General features: G+C 55.0%; 1 protein-coding gene across 1 annotated transcript in view; it reads left to right on the forward strand.

The window, feature by feature from the left end:
- The window catches only part of DMGDH (dimethylglycine dehydrogenase), a 53,374-nt gene that overhangs the window by 32,911 nt on the left and 1,851 nt on the right, over positions 1 to 18,612 (forward strand). The window contains exons 13-15 of the mRNA XM_062212513.1: positions 554 to 711; positions 2,684 to 2,743; positions 14,550 to 14,684. Coding sequence (XP_062068497.1) covers positions 554 to 711; positions 2,684 to 2,743; positions 14,550 to 14,684 — 353 coding nt within the window. The remainder of the gene's footprint in view (positions 1 to 553; positions 712 to 2,683; positions 2,744 to 14,549; positions 14,685 to 18,612) is intronic.

Genomic DNA, 18,612 nt, shown 5'->3' on the forward strand with positions numbered 1-18,612 from the left:
GGCGATGGTGAATGAGTAGAAGCCCCCAGGACTCCCTGGGGGTGGGTTCCCTTTCTGCTGATTTTTGCCTGGAGTCCTGATGGTGAATGGAATGGGCAGAGGGGAGACGTGGGACGTGGGTCATGGGACTTGGAACGTGGGACGTGGGACGTGGACGTGGCTCGAGCCCCAAGCCACAGCTCCCCACAGCTGTCTGCTGGTTGTTTGTAAGCCCGCTGCTTCTTTGGCAACGGAGTTGGTGTTGGGGTGTCTGGACTTGAACCCCCTATCTTGATCAAATTTACGACATTGTCATTCACCTACAATAGGCCAGCCTCGTGGAGAGGCTGGGGTCCAGGGTGCAGATCACCCATCTGTGTGGCGAGATCCACGTGCCACGCGCCAGCCTCCACGTGGGAGTCAGGGCTGGGCATGGCCACAGCTGGTGCCCAAGGACAACTTTTCACCGGCAGTCTCTTATACCCGGCAGCACCTGTGGTGCGTGCATGTGGTGTTCTGGCGGCCAGGCATCAGGCCTGGGGCCGGCAGCCCTCACTCTGCATGTGTGTTGCAGGCGAGCTGGGCTGGGAGCTGTACCACAGGCGCGAGGACTCCATGGCCCTCTACGAGACCATCATGAACGCCGGCCAGGAGGAGGGCATCGCCGACTTCGGGACCTATGCCCTCAACGTCCTGCGCCTGGAGAAGGGCTTCCGCGCCTGGGGCGCTGAGGTGCGAGGGGGTCCCTCACCGCGGGCTGGGCCAGCGCTGCTTCCCCTGCGCCTGGCCTGGGATCTCCTAGGCTGAGGGGAGGAGGTTTTGCGCTCCGTGAGGGCTCCCTGGCTAGTGTTCCTGGGAGTTCGGCCTGCACCTTTGTCCTGCTGATTGCTCCCAAGGGGCCGGGCCCCCTGCCTCTGGCCTGTGGGATGGAGCACCCGGTTCGCATCCTTTTCTCCCCGCATTTCCTCCTTGTCTTTCGTGTTTTGGTGAATTGACATGCATTCCGTGGTCAGGGCCATGGCCCAGCATGCCTTGGTCTAGCCTTTGCCCACCACTCCTCCCTCCCTCCATCTCTCCTTTCCTTCCTTGGCTGAGGGAGGGCAGGAGAGAGAGCGAGATAGAGATGGTAGGTAGGGGCACCTCCATCTATAGGTTAACTCCCCAAATGCCTGCAGCAGCCAAGCTGGGAGCTGGGAATGCAAGGCAGGCGTCCCTTGTGGGTGTCAGGACCCCACTTACCCGGGCCACTCCTCCCTCCTCCCAGGGCCTGCATTGGCGGGGTGCTGGAGTAGCATCTGGTGCCGGGTGTGAGAGATGCTCCCGTGTGTGACAGGGCACACCAGCCAGCACCTCCCCCGCCAGGCTAAGCCGCTCCCCAGTCCCTGTCCGTGCAGTGCTGTCCCATCCACACGCCTTCCTCACCTGCACGACTTCTTAGTCCCCTGTTGTCCCCCCCCCCCCCCCCTTGTTTTACACACAATCCCGGTGCCCAGCCTGGCCCAGCCCACACAGTAAGAGGCCGGCCGGGCAGTGGTCAGACAGACTCGGCCTTATCTGTGGTGCAGCGGGCTCTCTCTGGACTTCTCTCTTGTTCAGATTTGATCGTTTCCTGGGAAGACGTTGTGGTCTCAGGCCTGAGAGCTGAGATAAGGGACAGTGATTTAAGAAATAAAAGTCCCAGAGTGGGGACTCCCGGGCCTGCTTATCTCCACCTCGGCACAGCGAACTTTGCAGAACCTCTGCTTTCCTGGAAGCGCAGGATTCACCCTGTGGCACCGGAGTCTATCAAGGGCCAGGCGCTACCAGGCGTTGAGATCTGCCGCCTCTCCACTCCCCACTCCCGCTCCCCCACCCCCACCCCTACCCAGGCAGTGTGTGGCCCAGTCCCGACCCTGCCGGCTCCGGTGGTGCCAGAGTGCCCTCTAGTGGTGCTGCATCCCCAAGAAATTCTGAAACTGAGAATATCAAAATTAATTTGAGAGCAGCTCAAACTGATTAAGAAATGTGAGACAAAATTTTCTAGCACGTGAAACAAGTTACTGTTCATTTTGATTATGCAAGTGCTGAGTTGTCTTTGAGATTTTGACCACTTTTGAGGGAGGAAGTTAGATTAGTTAGTTCCCTTCCAGTCAAAGCCAGCAACAAAACACAGAGACAAAAATCATTCACTTCCGCTCTGTTGCCAAGTACCGGCTCAGCCCCAGCTGGGTTTACAGGGCAGTGATCCCACTGCGTCTGCAAAGACTAAACTCAGCGTCTGTGTTCTTCTCAGTTCTTTTTTCTGACCTCAGGAGAAGCCGTTTTCCTACCACCCGCCTTTCCTTCTCCTTGCACTGATGGTTGGGCGATTGTAAAGTCAGTAAATTACATAACTTTCCCAAACCCACTTATATAAAGTTATTACATAAGAGGTGCAAAGGACTATTTCTAGAAGGCACGCCATGTGCTACCCCTTCAGGTGTTGGTTAAAATAAAAGGCCATGAAAACAAACACTTGCAGCTTCTGTATTAACCATGTCCGCATGACGGTGTTTGTGGAAGGCTGCACTTGAATGTTGGGTGAAAAAAGCACCTTAGAGACCAGCCCGTAATTGGCCTCTTTCAGAATCTGTTCAGGAGTCGCGTCGTTCTCTCTCCTCAAAGACACCGGATGAAAGTGATGCTGTTGAGATGCTTCGCACCCACACGTGTGTTTTCCTTTCAGATGAACTGTGATACCAACCCCTTGGAAGCTGGACTGGAACCTTTTGTCAAGTTGGATAAGGTATGTTTGCACTCCAGAGGGCGCTGCAAGCGCTTCCTGAAACGATCACGTTGTTTCATGACAAAGCTGTATGTTAAAATTTAACCAAGGACGATCGTGGAAGAAATGAAGTGAGCATAAACAGAGACTAAGCATTGCTCGGTTGCTGCTTATTATTGTTTTGTCAAAATCTGAGCAGCTCAAACTACTGGAGTGTGCTTACAGATTTCAGTTAGCAGAATCGGGCTTATTTAAGGGCTAACTCTAAGTTCCAAGATGAAGATTTGTGAGGATAAGATAATAACCAGATTTCAGCAGACATTCAGCAGGAATTGTGGGGCTGCACCGTGGAGGCCCACCCTCCCCCGCGCTCTCTGGAGGCTCACAGCACAAGGCTGCTCACTCAGCAGATCCAGCTGCGTGGTAGCGTCTTTGTGCGTAAACTATGACTTCTGTGTTGAAGCAAAGCGTGCATTTGCAATGCCTTCAGCAGCAGGTGGTGTCAACCGAGAAGCCAGGACAGCACAGGCCCAAAGAATCATAACCAGTACCAATGTCCCGGGGGAGTCCCTGCAGCTGTGGTCCGCACAGTGTGGTCCTCAGACCAGCAGCATTGGCATCAGCAGGCAGCCTGTGAGAAGCGCGGACTCTCAGGTCCCACGCAGACTGCTCCGCCGGCCAGGAGTCAGGCCAAGAGTCAGGCCGGGAGTCAGGCTGTGAAGCGTGCGTCTGAAGGAGCTCCCCATGGTCTGAGGGTTACCAACCCACATGGGGCCGAGTTGTTACAGCCCCGCTCGTTTCTCCAGTGCTTACGGATCTAAAGGAGGTGATTCAGATTATGAAAGAACTTTCCCCCCTTATTTTACTGTGTTTTAAAAAACATTTGCCACATTCAGCTCGAATACAGACATTACATACATTCACAGATTTACTGTTTTTTCTTGAAATCATTGATATTAATATCAGAGTGAAGGATTCATGACAACGATCATTACTTGGGAAAGAAGGGTAAATCATCATTTGCATGATATGGTTTGGTGAAGCAGTATTTATAATCGTATCCCGAAGGATACGACATCCTCACAGTTTTCATCCTCTCTAGATCAGTTTCTACAAATAAGGGAAAACCTGTGAGATTTGTCTTTCTGGGTCTGGATTGTTTCACGTAGCATAGTGATCTCCAGGTCCATTATGAAAGGACTTAGAAGAGGTGCAGCTCGTGGTAGCCACTGCCGTGTGGGGTGCTTGCCAGAATTCTAGAACAGACGGCCCTTTCCTGGGTGCGTGGGAGCTAAAGGCGATTTCCTACCCTATGGGATTCCGGAACACACGCTCATGAATCAGGCTAAGGGAACTCTGTGCTGCTGCTGCGTCTGTCCCAGATCCTGAACTGAACTATTAGCATAACCGTGTATATTGGTAGTGTCGGATGGCAGCAGGAAGAGCCTCCTTGAGGGCTTTAAAGGGAGCGTCTCTCTGTGCCATTCTCTTCCGTGGCTTCTGTTTGTATGGTGTGCCATCGGCCTCCGGACCAGAGGAAGCAGGTGCCTGGGGCTCGTGCAGACCGAGCGGCAGACTGCTCCTTCTGACAGCACGAGTCTTGGCTTAGCTGTTAAAACAAGGAGAAAGGGGCCTGGCCCTCAAAACTGCTGCAGTTCCATTTGGGATTGATTTTTGGCTATTGTTGTTTGGGGCTCAGGCAGGGATCAACGACTTCTTTTTTTATTTTTTTGACAGGCAGAGTTAGACAGTGAGAGAGAGAGAGACAGAGAGAAAGGTCTTCCTTCTATTGGTTCACCCCCTCTAATGGCCACTACGGCTGGCGCTGCGCTGATCCACAGCCAGGAGCCAGGTACTTCCTCCTGGTCTCCCATGCAGGTGCAGGGCCCAAGGACTTGGACCATCCTCCACTGCACTCCCAAGCCACAGCAGAGAGCTGGCCTGGAAGAGAAGCAACCGGGACAGAATCCGGCGCCCCAACTGGGACTAGAACCTGGGGTGCCGGCACCGCAGACGGAGGATTAGCCTAGTGAGCTGCGGCGCCAGCCATCGAAGACTTCATATTGCATTTGGAATCCAAAGAACTCTGTGATGGTCAGCAGGAGTGGCTGATGTATTTATGAGTTCTTTTAGATGATGTGCCAAAGCCTGGCTCAGAGTGGAGTTGGTTCGACAGTAGACACCAAGCTTGATTTATGACACAATTTTATGACTTCTAAGTTGTCGGTCCTCAGCCAGGTGCCACGGAGCTCATCGCTGGTGAGTTAGTGCTGAAAGTCCCGGCAGTCCCAGGACCTGGCCCTCAGTGGACCAAGTCTTTCAGTGATGTTGGTTCAGGTGATTGGTCGGCTTCAACGTCATTGTCAGGAAAGAGGAGACAGAGCAAGAAGCCACAGCCAGACCAGGTTTATCCAGAACAAAGCCTGGGAGGGGCCCACTCCAGGGGACACATGGCAGAGAGAGAGAGCGCGCGCCTTCCCTTACAGACTAGCGGTTTATAGAATACAGAGTGGCAGGGGGGGCTTGGGGATATGAGTTAAAGCTGGGATGCCGAGACAGAGGGAGGCTTGGGCTCTTTCTAAAGGTCCTGTGAGATCCCAGGGTGAGCTGGGAGGGGTCTGGGCTGAGGCGGGGGTGGAGGCGGAGCTGCTGAGCTGCAGGGAGAGAGCTTGGGAGGAGAGCTCAGGCTGAGGCTGGACTCTTCACATAGTGGTGTGTCCAGCGGTCCAGGCAGGGCAGGGCCGGTCAAGACAGGGTGGGCTGGATTAGCAGGGCAGGGACATGGGGCCTGCTTTGTTGTGTGGGTGAGACGTCAACACGGATCTAAGGCTTTTGTCCTTGTGCCATCAGTAATCTTACTGATGCTTCTAAGATGAACAGATCGGATCAATCGTGTTATAGCCTATTGATAACTTCACCACTGTATCATGGTTCCGTAGCAGCCTAAGCTCCTGAAAGACTTGTCACAAACTAAGCCGTGTAACTTGATTGTCCAAATCTCATGCCTGAAAGGAGTTACCCTAACTACAGAAACACGTGTTCCCTTTAGAGCCCTTTGGGGGGGAGGTGCCGCGTCCCAGTTCACATAACCTACAGCTGGGAGGCCTTGGAAAAGCAGAGCTGTGCGAGGCTGGCGCTCAGCCACCCTAGGGGGCACCCGGGACCAGCGCTCAGGGCGCATCCCGGGCGTTGTGCAGTTGGAGACCCTGCAGGCTGGCCCCGCGCCTGCGGCAGCGCCCCCGTGCAGCAGGCGGAAGCCGAGCCGCAGACGCTGGGGAGCGCAGGACTGAGCGCTCACGCGGGCCTCACGCGGGCCACACGCGGGCCTCACACTGGCCTGAGGGCTTCCCGGCTTTCTCGTTTGTTCCACCGGAAGTCACCTGAGGGGAGAGATCGGGGCGTTCTTGCTTTTTATTTTTAGCACGAGGAAGTGGAAGCAGTGCGTTAACTAACAGTGGCTCGGCGTCCTCTGCCGGGCCGGAGGCGGGAACAGGGCGCTGGGCTGTGGAGGCCTCGCCGGCCTGCGCGCTGGCCGGAGCCCAGCTCCCGTGGGCTGGGACTGGGCGCCGGGCGGCCCCGCGCCGCTTCACAGCGCCCCTCGGGGAAAGGGAACTAACAGGTGGCGCCCACTTTCCGTGACTACTGAAGGCTCCTCACCGGTTACAATGGGAGGAAGTATCGGACGCTTGGGCAATTGTAGATAAATGGCGCCAGGAACTGAGGGGCAGCTCCTGCACCCACACCCAGGGCTGGCTGGGCGGTGGGATCCCGGGCCGTGCGAGTCTTTTAAATAGTGTGTTGGTTTTAAAACTCCCAGGGCCCAGGCTGCACCCCAGATCGTTAACGCAGAATTTCTGGGGCAGGGACTAGGGCATTCATAGTTTTTGTTTGTTTGTTTGTTACTCGTTGAGGTGATTCCAGTGGAGAGTGACTGTTGGAGACCAGTGATTTCCAACTGGCTGTAGTTACTATCCTGAGAATTTAAAAAAAATCCCGACGCTCTGCCACACTGGTCCTCCAGTGTGGCCCTCAGAGCAGCAGCCGGCACTCCTTAGAGAACACCAGGCGGCGGGTCTCGTACCAGACCCCCAGGATCCGAAACTGCCACAGCGGGGCCCAGCGGTGGGAATCAGGCCCCAGGCAGCTGTGCTGCTGCTCGAGAACACAGTCCCGCGCCGACCCAATCAGATCCACTCTGGGCGGCCGTTTGGATTTCTTTCTTTTCAATCTATTGATCCGAGAGTCAGAGAGCGAGACGGAGATTTTCCATCCACAGTGCAGTCCCCGCGTGACAGCCACGGCTGGGCTGACCCAGAGCCCGGGAGCTCATTGGCGGTCGCCCACGTGGGTGGCAGGGATGGCGGTCGCCCATGTGGTGGCAGGGATCCATGTCCTGCAGCCATCACTGCTGGCTCCCACGGTCTGCAGGAGTCAGGAACAGAGGGCAGGTTTGAACCCAGGCACCGTGACGGGGACTCAGGTGCCATGCTTGCCAGGCCAGTCACCCACCCCCAGGTGTCTTTCTGAAGTTTTATAGATGTTTTGTTTGATGCCCTGAAGACTGAGAACCGCTGTTTGGGTTCCTTAGCCTCCTAGTAGCTGTGCTCCTGAGTTAACAGGAAGCCAGGAGACCAGGTGAGGCGGAGTCTGCAGTGCCTGGGAGCTGAGTTAGCAGCCCTGTGGCCCGTTCTGCCCAGGCTGTGGGGGATGAGACTCCATGCTGAGTCTTTGTTTCTTCTTTCAGTAGTGGGCAGTAAGTGAATATGTTTTCTGATTTTTTTTAGAAGATTTATTTATTTGAGAGGCATGGTGATAGAAGGAAAGAGAGAGGGCTCTTCCATCCGCTGTTTCACTCCTCAAATGGTTACAATGGCTAGGACGAGGCCAAGCCAAAGCCAGGATCCTGGAACTCCATCTGGGCGTCCCACGTGGGTGGCAGGGGCGCAAGCACTTGATCTTCTGTATTCCTGCTGGCAGCATTGAGAAATTCCAGGGCCCTGCTTCCTTCCACACACCTGCCATGGTCAACTGTCCTGGCCTGAGCTGTTCTACAAGCCTGTGATAGCATCCCAGCATGTTCCAGCATTCCCTTTGTAGCTGATGCTGTTGGGCATGCTTTCCTATGCCCCCTACCACTCTACCCTTCTTCTTCTTTTTTTAAAGATTTATTTATTTGAAAGGCAGAGTTGTGTGTGTGTGTGTGTGTGGGAGAGAGAGAGAGAGAGAAAGAGAGAGAGAGAGAGAGAGAGGTCCTCCATCAGTTGGTTCACTCCTCAGATGGCCCAACAACCAGGGCTGGACTAGACGGAAGCTGGGAGCCAGGAGCTTCCTTCAGGTCTCCCATGTGGGTGGCAGGGGCCCAAACACTCAGGCCATCTTTGCTGCTTTCCCAGGCCATCAACAGGCAGCTGGATCAGAAGTGGAGCAGCTGGGACTCCTGCTGGCACCCATGTGCCATGTCAGTGTTCCAGGCAATGGCTTTACCTGCTGCACTACAATGCCACCTACCCCCTCCCCCTCTCTTCTTTTGTGAAGGATCTGGCCAAATCTCTTACCCATTTTTATCTGACTTTATTATTATTGATAATTTTTAAAATTTGTATGTACTCTGTATCTAAGTCCTTTATCAGGTATATGCCTGAAATGGTGTGATAGGCAGGGTGGCTGGGCAGGACCAGTGCTGGGGGCCGGGAACACAATCCAGGTCTCCCACCTGGGTCTGGAGCGTCAGAGCGCCAGGAACTGAACCCAGGCACTCTGATGTGGGATGCAGATATCCTAACCTCTCTGCTAACCCCGCCCTCAACAAATTGAAGTGTTTTTTTAAAGTCCTTATCCTTTTGTTCTTTTGCAAGTCCTATGTGTTTTTGGTTCTTATGTATGTAAGAAATCTTCTCCTAACCCAGAGCCACTTTGATTTTCTTGTGTGTTTTCTTCTAGAAGTTTTACCGTTGTAAAAATGTGTTAATTTTTGCATCTACTGTGAGGTGTGGGTTGAAGGACTGGACCCTGCTGTGTTCTATTGGTTTATTTTCCTTTGTGTTAATACTTCCAGTTTTTTAAAAGATTTATTTATTTATTTTGAAAGTTGAAATTACAGAGGGAGGGAGGCAAGGGGGAGGGAGGAGGGGAGGGAGGAAGGGAGAGAGAGAGAGATAGAAATAGAGGTTCTACTCTCTGGTTCACTCCCCAGATGGCCAAAACAGCCAACACTGGGCCAGGCTGAAGCCAGGAGCTTCATCACAGTCTTTGAAGTGGGTTAAAAGGGCCCAAACAGTTGGTCCATCTTCTGTTGCTTTTCCCAGGCCATTACAGGGAGCTGGACTGGAATTGGAGCAGTGCCCATATGGGATGCTGGTGTCGCAGGTGGCTACATTACCTGCTAGGCCATAGTACTGGCCCCAGTATTCCCAATCTTGATTACTGTTGTTTAAATAAGGCTGTGATAGCCTTGCAACTTTGCACTTTTTCAGAAAGTTGTTTTGGCTCTTCTAGGTCCTTGGGATTTCTGCAGGTTTTACAAGCAACTGGTAAACTTATATGAAACAGCTTGCGGGGGTTTTGGAATTTCATTGTATCCAGAGGTCAGTTAATGTCTTCCAACTCATGGACAAGTCATCTCTCTTCATGAAAGTCATCTTAGGTTCTCTTAGGAAGGTCTGTGGTTTTCAGTCTGTAGATCCTGCACATCTTCTTGCAGAGTTATCCTCAAGTCTTCCTGATTTCAATGCTACTGTAAATGGTGTATTAAATTTCAGTTTTTAGTTCTTTATTGCTAGGATATGGAAATATGACAGTACTTCAAAAAGCTGGTGGAAAATGAAAATAAAAGATTAGCTTATGTTGGTGTAGAAATGTTGGAATCTGTGCATAGTTTTTTTCATATACACTTTCCATGAACCTTTTGAAGACTTCTTCTACAATTAGTTTGGAAGTTTAAGCTTAAGCTCTGTGGCTTCTGTGTCCATTTTGTCATTCCAATGGCTCGTTTTGTAGATTCCATTAGATTTTCTACATGACTAGTCACGAGGTGTAAAAGTGAGGATTTTCTTTGTCATTTCTAGTCTGGTGTCTTTTACTTCCTATTCTGGCTTCCTGTTCTAGCCAGAGCCTCTGCTGGTTGGCCTCCAGCAATGCTGGGCAGAAGTGGTCACAGTGACACCCCAGGCTGCTTTGGAAGCCGGGTGGGAACGTTCAGTCTCCCGGTGCTTGGTGGATGCTGTGGGTTTTTCATAGAGGTTTTTATCGAGTTGAGGACATTTACTTTTTTAATTTTTTATTTGAAAGACAGATTTACGGAGAGGGGTAGAGAGAGAGAGAGAGAGAGAGGTATTCTATTCTGCTGGTTCACTCCCCAAATGACCACAATGGCCAGAGCTGAACTGATCCAAAGCCAGGAGCCAGGAGCTTTTTCCAGGTCTCTCATGCAGGTGCAGGAGCCCAAGCACTTGGGCCATCTTCCACTGCTTTCCCAGGCCATAGCAGAGAGCTGGATTGCAAGAGGAGCAGCTGGGACTCGAACCAGCAGGCTAGGGCTTTAACCCATTTTGCCACAATGCTGGCTCTGAGGCCATTTACTTCTATTCCTAGTACTAAACATTTTTTTTTGAAATATTGAATTACTTATTTCAGAGGCGGAATTACAGACAAAGAGGGAGAGAGAGAGAAGTCTTCATCCGCTGGTTCACTTCCCACATGGTTGCAACAGCCAGAGCTGGGCCAGTCTGAAGCCAGGAGTCAGGAGCTTATTTTGGGTCTCCCTGTGGGTGCAGGGGCCTAAGCACTTGAGCCACCTTCAGCTGCTTTCCCAAGTGCATTAGTAGAGAGTTGGATCAGAAGAGGAGCAGCCAGGACACAAACCGGTAGCCATATGGGATTCTGGCACCACAGGCAGAGGCTTAGCCTACTATGCCACAGCACTGGCCCCAGTATTAAACATTTTAGAAACAACTTTTAAAAGATTTTTAAAAATTTACTTGAGAGCCAGCATGCCAGCTGCCTCCGTCTACCGTGCTGGCACTCCATATGAACACCAGTTTGAGTCCCAGCTGCTGCACTTCTGATCCAGCTCCCTGCTAATGCACCTGGGAAAGCAGCGGAGAGTGGCCCAAGTGCTTGGACCTCTGCACCCATGTGGGAGTCCTGACTGGCGTTTTAGCCTCCTGGCTTCTGCGTGGCCCAGCTCTAGCTGTTGCGGCCATTCTGAAATGAGCTAGCAGGTGGAAAGCAGCTGAAGGTGGCTCAAGTGAGTCAAGTCACTTCCTTTAGAACCGAGACTTGCCGTGAGGAGGCTGTAGTGGAGAGGGTTATCCCGCAAGTGCACACCCTTCTGGAAATGCAGCCGTGATGACGGAAGTGCCCCATCTTTCCAAGCTCAGCTCCAGAGACTTCCTCTGTGCTGCTACTGCTGCGGGTGCTGCCCCCACCCCACTGTCCCCTGAGGCTGGCTCGGGCCCCACAGCACACCCCTCTCTCAGGGTGTCTGCTTATTTGCATTTCTGTCTCCACGCCTTGATGCCCTTGGTTTAGATGTATAAGATGTTGGGGCCGGCGCCGCAGCTCACTAGGCTAATCCTCCGCCTTGCGGCGCCGGCACACCGGGTTCTAGTCCCGGTCAGGGCACCGATCCTGTCCCGGTTGCCCCTCTTCCAGGCCAGCTCTCTGCTGTGGCCAGGAAGTGTAGTGGAGGATGGCCCAAGTGCTTGGGTCCTGCACCCCATGGGAGACCAGGATAAGCACCTGGCTCCTGCCATCGGATCAGCGTGGTGCACTGGCCGCAGCGCGCCTACCGCGGTGGCCGTTGGAGGGTGAACCAACGGCAAAAGGAAGACCTTTCTCTCTGTCTCTCTCTCTCTCACTGTCCACTCTGCCTGTCAAAAAAAAAAAAAAAAAAAAAAAAAAAGATGTTGGGACTTCTACCCCTAGGGAGCGCACAGAACTGACCAAGTCACGTCACTGAGTGGGCCGCCCTGGCCTGTGTGTTGTGTGTGCCTTGTGCTACCATGCTTCTGGTCTTCTCAAATCGTTCTTTTTCCTCTGCCGTGAGGAAATTTCATGACTGGCTCTGCTGTGGTGTGGGGGAAAGAGGTCACTCTTCCGCAGGGGTCTCCTGCACTTCAAGACCAGCTTCTGCTGAGCTCCGAGTAGTCGGTGCCTAACCAGAGGGCATTACACGGCAGGGCTCAAAGGCTTGGTCAACAACTGCAGTAGATTCCTTATAGGGGATTCAGCAAGACCAAAAGCCTCAAGACGTAAATGAATCTCCAGTGGTAGAAACAATGCCAGGCCAGGGCAGGGAGGGGTCAGGCCTCGGGCACGGCGCCATCCCAACACGTGCAGTGCGGGCCGCTTGGCTGTTGGGTGGAGACCTGCCTACGGTGGAGGTGAGGACTCTGGAGCTCCTTGTCCATGGCTGTCTGCCGGGGCAGCCCTGGGGCTTTAGCGGGTGTAGCTGCTGCCTGCCTCGCTTAAGTCCCAAGTGGGCAGTGGTTCGCGTCCCGGCTGCTCCACTCCCATCCAGCTCCTTGCTAAAGGCCTGGGAGGTGGCGGAGGACGGCCCAAGGGCCTGGGTCCCTGGACCCAGACTCCTGGCTTCGGCCTGGCCCAGCTCTGCTTGTTGCAGCCATTTGGGGAGTGAACCGGCACATGGAAGATCTGTGTCTTTCTCTCTGTAACTTTGATTTCCAAACAAACAAATAAATCTTAAAAACAAAAAACTAGAAAGCAAGGCGCTTGCGTGGCTGGGTGCTCTTCCCGCACTCGGGTCCCTGAGCATGTTCCCGCCATTCTGAGCTTGGGTTTCCTGTGGGTTCCGCCCTCCCTGTGGGACCTGTATTGATGGACAGTGAGGAGGCCCTCTGTGCGTGCAGGAGCTCCTGCTGCGGCATTGTTATTGGTCGTGATGGCAGGGTCCCGGGGGAGGGGCGTGAATGGCGGTGTGGTGCGGCGGTGTGGGTTCTGCGGGGTTCTGCGTGGGTTGGAGTTGAAGTGGCGGCGTCTGTGGACTCCGCGCTGGCAGTAAGCAGGGTGGAGTGAGAGGTGTGGGGCGATCGCACTCCGCCTGATGCTTCCTGCCCAGGCCAGCAACCTCCTCCGCGTGGGCAGCTGGGGGCGGCCTGGGCATGAAGGTCTGTGTCCTCGCTGGCCAGCCCGGAGGTGGGCACCGTGTCCCTGTCCCTGGGAGCCGTGTCCATGTCCCTGGGAGCCGTGTCCCTGTCCCTGGGAGCCATGTCCCTTGTCCCTGGGGGCTGTGGCCATGTCCCTGGGAGCCATGTCCCTGTCCCTGGGAGCCATGTCCCGTGTCCCTGAGAGCTGTGTCCCTGTCCCTGGAAGCCATGTCCCCGTCCCTGGGGGCTGTGGCCGTGTCCCTGGGAGCCGTGTCCCTGTCCCTGGGGGCTGTGGCCATGTCCCTGGGAGCCATGTCCCGTGTCCCTGAGAGCTGTGTCCCTGTCCCTGGGAGCCGTGTCCCTGTCCCTGGGGGCTGTGGCCATGTCCCTGGGAGCCATGTCCCTGTCCCTGGGAGCCATGTCCCGTGTCCCTGAGAGCTGTGTCCCTGTCCCTGGAAGCCATGTCCCCGTCCCTGGGGGCTGTGGCCGTGTCCCTGGGAGCCGTGTCCCTGTCCCTGGGGGCTGTGGCCGTGTCCCTGGGAGCCGTGTCCCTGTCCCTGGGGGCCGTGGCCATGTCCCCACACAGTTTTCAGAGTGGCAGAGCATTTGTCTGTAAGTGAGAATTGTTTTGAGAACCTCATTTTTGTTTTGCGCTCTTGTCCAAGCTCACTCACCAGTGACAGGACCCATAGTAGCAGGTGCCCTTGTCCCCACAGGGTCGGAGACTTGCTGGGCACGCGGGGTGGGGGCGCCTTCCCCTCAGCCCCGTGTGGACGTCAGCCTGGCCTGGGCGCCCTGGCTACTGGGGCCTCAGCCCGTTTCCCACACTTGGGCCGTGTCCCTGGCTGAGCTGGAGCCTGGCTCCCTGTTGATGAGTCGTCACCCACCTATGGAGTTTTAGTGATAACCAGGGCGCTTTCAGGTTTGATTCCTGCCCTTTGTAACACGTGAGTGTGGACTCAAGGTTACCCCGAGCCAGTGTCACTGTCAGTCACGTGCATTGTCTTGGGAATAACCCCGGGCTGCAGCCCCCCAGAACGTGCCAAGCAGAGTGTCACCCGTCATGTGTTGCACACAAGAAGGGAAAAGGACAGAGAAGCTAAGTCGTAGAGAATAAGCCCTTTGATGGGCGTGTCTGACTCACGGGAGGCCCAGTGTGGTGTCCGCACAGCAGGGGCTCCTGAATGGACCCCATTGAACGAGTGGATGCACCCAGTGCACGAGGACATGCCAGGGGCTGTGTTCTGAGGAAGGGACACGGCCTGTGGGAGGGGTCTTAGCATCACATTCAGAAAAGTGGTTTCTTTCTCATCAGAGGCTCGCGACGGTGGAGACAGTTGCACTTTGCCCGTGGACAGCTGTGCTGTTGTCCGGCTGTGTCAGGTGCCGGTCGCATTCATTCATGCTCCACCCTTGCCTTAGATGCGGGTCACGTTCATGCGTTGGCGGCGAATGCCTTACGGGTTTCTGCCCAGGTAGCGCCGGCAGAACTGTCCTCAACAAGCCCCCGCCCTTGCGTGGAACACGTTCTGAAGGAATAGGTAGCTGATCCTGTCATCTGAGGACGAAGAAATATTTGGCTAGACGTTTGATCCAATCTGTATTTTTATTTAATGTGTAATTGGCGAGAAAATAGCAAAGGCAAATTGAAACGCTTGCGTCTCTAACCCTGTCACCGTGTCTGCGCATTCATTTATCATCATCATCTCGCGTTCCCGCAGCCCGCAGACTTCACAGGGAAGCACGCCCTGAGACAGATGAAAGCCACGGGGCTGAAGCGGAGACTGGTCTGCCTCACCTTGGCCACGGATGACGTCGATCCGGAGGGGAACGAGAGCGTGTGGTACGAGGGCAAGGTGAGTGCCCAAGGACCCCACTGCCGGGAGCCACGCGGCCCCCACTGCTGGGAGCCACACAGCCCCCACTGCCGGGAGCCACACGGCCTCCACGGTCCCCACTGCCGGGAGCCATGCAGCCTCCATGGCCCCCACTGCCGGGAGCCACATGGCCTCTGTGGCCCCCACTGCCAGGAGCCATGCAGCCTCCACGGCCCCCACTGCTGGAAACCATGTGGCCTCCGTGGCCCTCACTGCCGGGAGCCACATGGCCCCCACTGCCAGGAGCCACATGACTTCTGTGGCCCCCACTGCTGGGAGCCACACGGCCTCCGCGTTCCTAGCATGCTTTGCTGCTGACTTATTGGAGGGATGCAACACTTCTCATTTCTGAGCTGACATTGAAGGAGCTGGCAGCAGTTAACTGAGGGGAATGACAGCTGCTTGTCTTTGAAAACGAGGAATTCTGTATGCTGTTGTCAAAGGCCGGTGGCCCCACGGATGGTGAGGAGGGTGTGGCTTAGAGGGTGGAGTGAACTGTTTGTTCGTCCCATTCGTGTCTGTGAGTGCAGAGCTGAGTTTTGTTAAGAACTGGAATCTCTGAGAAGGAGGCAGTTTTGCAGATCAGCAGAAGAAAATTCCAGACGAGCACATGTGTGTGGGGGGGGGGGTGGCCAGCAGCCCTGGAGTTCCTAGGGAAGAGTGAGTCCCGTCTCATTCTGTTTGTGTTCAGTGGAGCTAGGGTCGGTCAGACACCTGCTCAGGGGCGCTGCATTTCCTGCACTTTGGGACTGTGCAGCCCAGCCTGGCTCAGCATTTGGATGAGGGCCAGGCAGGTGTGGGGCCCAGGCCTTCAGGGCTACCTGAGCAGGTGTCCACTTTGAGCAGCCTCGGTCCGTGCCCAGGACGCTGCACTTCTGAGCCTGGGTTTATTGTCCTTTGCCGTAGCCAACTTGTTTGTTTTCTCCCAGTGACAGGACAATTAGAGGTGGGGAGGCCGGCCGTGTCGCGTCATAGCCTCGGATTCCTGAGGAAGTACAGTGTGGGCTGAGGAGGGGTGGGCGCGACACACAGCCGACACCCACGAGTCCCAGCTCTACTTCTGCCATAGACGTGTGAGCGTCTCCATGCTGAAGAGGAGGCTGTGGGCTCAGAGAGGTTAAGGAGCCTGCTTGGGGCTGCACAGCTTGTGCCGGGTGGGGCTGGTTTGGACGCTGAGTTTCTGATGCTTTCTTCCAAGGCCCGCGGAGTGCCTATTCTTTCTCTGCCCTGGCTGACGCCCCCAGGAGTTGCTGTCCCCACAGCCCTGCCCATCTGAGCGGCAGGTGGGCATTGTTAGACACCATGAGGCCAGAAGTTGCCCTCCCACGGCTGGGGCCTCGGCCCGCCCTCCCGCAGCCCACGTTTGCTGTTCTGTTGGCCTTTCCTCAGCCCCTTCTTTCCCCTTTCCGCTCCCTATCTCTGGTTCAGCCCTTTTCTTAATCTGTGTTCTTCCTCCAGTTGCAAGGCTGTCGTGGTTTGCGCGTTTCCTGCTGATACCCAGCGCTGCAGCCCCATCCGTGTCCAGGCCCTGTCCTCTCAGCTGTAAAGCGAGGCCGTTCGATGGGGCTGCACTGGGAGGCTGCCCTCCGCGACCTGCTCTTTCTCCAGTCCCTGCTTTCCACCCCCACCCCATGCTTACGTCCCATTTTCCACTCTGTTCTCACCCAGCACCTCTGAGTGTGATCCGTGAGCTCACCTCCCAACGCCGTTTCGCTGGCCGTGCGCTGACGGGGCTGCGATGCTGTAAGATTCTGTGTGCAGCCCCGTGTCAGCCACGGACAACTGACAGCTGTTTCTCCATCGGAAACGTGTCGCTGCCACACTAACGGTAAACGGCCTGAAAGCGTGAGCTCCATGTAGGACTTGCTTTCCTCGGCCCTGTGTGTCCACTGAGTCAGCGGGCTGTGGTTTTCTTGGTTCCCGACACGTGCCAGCCCAGCTGTAGGACTGCCTCTCCTGGACTTCCTGATAGGAGCTGACTGCTCTTTGTGGCTCTTAGTGGGGTCCCAGCTCCAGCGTGCGATGGCTCTCCACGGGGTCCTTGATCCTGTGCTCCCTGGAATGGCCTGCGTGTTGCTTTTCATTTCCTGACTGTGTTCTGACGTGTTGCTTTTCATTTCCTGACTGTGTTCTGACGTGTTGCTTTTCGTTTCTGGTGTTTTATTCTTGCATTTGGTTCCAGTGTTGGAGACAGGGCACAGATTCACTCATGTACCCAGCAGTATGCTAGCCCACGGAGACATAGTGCCAAACCAGACAGGCAAGAGTCTATGACCTCCAAGCGTTCCACCTTGTGGGAGGGAGAGACACTGAACCCAGGAAACCAGACCAAGGGCGGTCAGGTGTGAAGAGTGCCCAGGGACACAGGTGGTCATGAAAACAGTTTTCATTACATCAGGTGGTCTAGCCATAAAAGAAGCTTAGTTAGGAAGGAAGCTTTGAAGACGAGGTTTGCAGGGAAGTTTGGAGAGATGAGAAGTTTTCTTTTTCATCGTGTTAACTGGAAACAGGGCCACAGAAACACAGGGCGTCCCCCAACCTCCCGAGCTCCTTCCTCCACTGACCACGCCACCGTCCCAAGCCAGAGACTCCTGAGAGCTTAGGAGAGGAATAGAAAGAGACTGCAAATAAGTGCGGGTTATTCAGAGTGATTAAAAAAAAAAAGGCCAGTGTTCCCCCAGAACAGGAGAGTCTGCTGGGCAGGGGTGGGCACGGGTTGTTCTCCGAATTCACCAAGCAAAGAGAAGGAATGGTCCTAACTGTTCTTGGAAGGCTTTCAGGCGGAACCTTCTGGAAAGTATGCCGGGGAGAACCTGACCCCGGAGATGGAGTGACAAGATAAAAGGAAAGGCCAGACTTCTGAAATACTTGGCTGCTGACTCCTGGATGAGAGAGATTAAAGTAGGAATGAAAGTAAATCCTAGAAGAGAGCAAAGCGCATTTTCAAAACGGCACTCATAAAATCAGCGCTCCCTTCCTGGGGGTGGGTAGGGCAGAAGCAACTACCAGGTGAACCTGCTGGGCACCAGGAGCGTGGAGGCCTGGAGAAGGTGTCAGAGCGGTGACCAGGCGCCTTGGGCCTGGTGTGTCCAGAGATGGCACCCAGACACTGGCTCAGGTCTCTTCCATACCCAGGCAGCCCAGGGTTACTCCCAGACTCCAAACTCAACCCCCAGTTTCACAGACTGGCAAGCGAAGCCAAGGTTACTGAGGTCTTTGGAAGCTGTGATGAAAACCCCGGCTTCTCTCATCCTGAGTCCCTGCCTTCCATCACTTCACTGGCACCGAAAGCAGTGGAGTGGTGGTGCAGCACGCATCTGCCTGGGCAGTTAACGCCCCGCCAGGGAGGAGCTTCCGCTGATGGGTGCTTTGAGGTCTGCCGCCGTCCTCACCACAGTCAGCTCAGAAATCACACAGAGGGCTCCTGATGCGGGGCTTCAAAGGGATCGTTCCAGACGGGAGTCTGCACTGGGAGACTGCGTTAGCATCTTTGTGTGGTCCTGGCTGGTTCAGGTGCACGGATGCCTGGGGCTCCAGCCCCACGCAGCCTGCTGTGCTGGACGGCCCTTCCCAGGAGGCAGGACCTCCAGCTGTGCATTTGCTGTGTTCCGTCAGCTCCTCTCCAGTGCCCGCTTGGATCTCTCTGCCTGCCTGCGTCTCTGCCCTTCCCTTTAGGTCTGGTCTCACTAACGTCCGTCCCCTTCGAGCACCTCGGCTTTGTTTGGTCCTGCAGCCTCTGTTGTCGCTTTCGAGTTCAGTGTCGCTCCCTGGCCGCCGTCCCAGGAAACCCCGTTTTCCCCTCTTTCGTTTTCTTTGCTCATGCTGAGTCCACATCTCTCCTGTTTCTGGAAGGATCCATGCTTCGTCTCTCCAGCCCAAGTCCAGCCAACTGCAAAGTGCAGAGCCA

This window comes from Lepus europaeus, chromosome 15 (assembly GCF_033115175.1).
Source record: "Lepus europaeus isolate LE1 chromosome 15, mLepTim1.pri, whole genome shotgun sequence".
NCBI classification, from domain to species: Eukaryota; Metazoa; Chordata; class Mammalia; order Lagomorpha; family Leporidae; genus Lepus; species Lepus europaeus.